The sequence below is a fragment of the Trichechus manatus genome, unplaced genomic scaffold (assembly GCF_000243295.1).
Source record: "Trichechus manatus latirostris isolate Lorelei unplaced genomic scaffold, TriManLat1.0 scaffold00040, whole genome shotgun sequence".
Lineage (NCBI taxonomy): Eukaryota > Metazoa > Chordata > Mammalia > Sirenia > Trichechidae > Trichechus > Trichechus manatus.
The window spans coordinates 16,469,024-16,471,015 of record NW_004443976.1 but is presented as its reverse complement, the minus strand read 5'-3'; the positions used below and the strand labels follow the sequence as shown (position 1 = coordinate 16,471,015).

At 48.0% G+C, this 1,992-nt stretch overlaps 1 protein-coding gene across 1 annotated transcript; it reads left to right on the top strand.

The window, feature by feature from the left end:
• Nucleotides 1-287: 287 nt before the first annotated feature.
• On the top strand, nt 288-1,235 carry LOC101346307 (olfactory receptor 139-like). The gene is given in 1 exon segment (XM_012555469.1): nt 288-1,235. A coding segment is annotated over 1 exon segment (948 nt).
• Nucleotides 1,236-1,992: the final 757 nt, after the last annotated feature.

Below are 1,992 nucleotides of genomic sequence, written 5' to 3'. Positions count from 1 at the left end.
TAGCCACCATCCCAGGCCCCCAAAGTAGTTCTCTCTGCCTCAGTCCCTTCCCTGGTATCCTCTGGATGTTTCCCAAAACCAGCAACTAAAGGCTTAATGCCTGGCATAGTAGGGGCCTCCAGGGCCCTCTGGTCAAGCTCTAGGCTGTATCCATTCCAACTGGTGGGTGCCCATGCCATATCACCTCAACATCTAGTAGACATATGTTAAGTGCCTGCAATGTGTCATTCTCCTCCTTTTGGCAGGTGCAAGACTTCTCCTCCCACTATAGCTTTCAACAGTGGCCTATGGATCCAGGTGCCCAGGGGAATACGACAACTGTCACTGAGTTCATCCTTCTTGGCCTGACAGGAAACATAGAGTTGCAACCCATCCTTTTTGCTGTCTTCCTCTTAGCCTATGTAGTCACAGTTGGGGGCAATCTCAGCATTCTGGCTGCCGTCTTTGTGGAACCTAAGCTCCACACTCCCATGTACTACTTCCTGAGGAACCTGTCTCTGCTGGACATTGGGTGCATCACTGTCACTGTTCCTCCAATGCTGGTATGTCTTCAAGTCCACCAGTGCAGAGTTCCCTATGCTGCCTGCATCTCACAGCTTTTCTTCTTCCATCTCCTGGCTGGCGTGGACTGTCACCTCTTGACAGCCATGGCCTATGACCGCTACCTGGCCATCTGCCAGCCCCTCACTTATAGTACTCGCATGAGCCATAAAGTCCAGGGCGCCCTGGTGGGCATTTGCTGCACTGTCTCCTTCATCACTGCTCTGACCCACACAGTAGCCGTGTCTGTGCTTGACTTCTGTGGCCCCAACGTGGTCAACCACTTCTACTGTGACCTCCCACCGCTTTTCCAGCTCTCCTGTTCCAGCATTCACCTCAATGGACAGTTGCTTTTTGCGGGGGCCACCTTCATGGGGGTGATCCCCATGATCCTTATCTCAGTGTCCTATGCCCACGTCGCAGCTGCAGTTCTATGAATTCGTTCAGCTGAGGGGAGGAAGAAGGCATTCTCTACGTGCGGTTCCCACCTCACTGTGGTCTGTATCTTTTATGGAACTGGTTTCTTCAGTTACATGCGTCTGGGCTCAATCTCAGCTTTGGACAAAGACAAGGGGATTGGGATCTTCAATACCGTCCTCAACCCCATGCTGAACCCAATCATCTACAGCCTCCGAAACCCTGATGTGCAGGGAGCCCTGAAGAGAGTGCTTACAGGGAAGAGACCCCCAGAGTGAGGAGGCAGGGATATCAAAGCATCTCTTCCTCCTGAAGCACCCCCTAGGCTTGTATAAGCAGGGGGAATCTTCAGGGTTGGGTTGAAGGATGCAAGGAAAGTAGATAGTATGGGCCAGGATAGACTATCATTTGCCTTCAGTTGAAGAGAAAGGCTAAAGCTTAGTTCAGAGAGTATCTAAGTCTCTAATAGAAAGTGGATTAAGCAGGATAAAACCAAAACCAAACCCATTACGGAATGGAGACACAAACTATTTTCTATTTTTATAATATGACAGTTTAATTGAAATATATTTAAAATGTTAATAAAAACAAAACTTTTGACTTTCTTCTTAAGACAAATTATATTTATGCCAGAGTATTTTCTTTTTCAAAAACAAGACTAAGATTATGAAATTAAATTGGAGTTGGAGAAAGGACTAATGGACCACAACTATCACAGCCTCCACCAGACTGAGTCCAGTACAACTAGATGGTGCCCAGCTACCACCACTGACTGTTCTGACCGGGATCATAACAGAGGCCCCGGACAGAGCTGGAGAAAAATGTAGAACAAAATTCTAACTCACAAAAAAAGACCAGACTTACTGGCCTGACAGAGACAGAAACCCTGAGAGTATGGCCCCTGGACACTCTTTTAGCTCAGTAATGAAATCACTCCTGAGGTTCACCGTTCAGCCCAAGATTAGACAGCCCCATAAAACAAAATGAGACTGATGGGGCACAACAGTCCAGGGAGAAAGACTAGAAGGCAGGAAG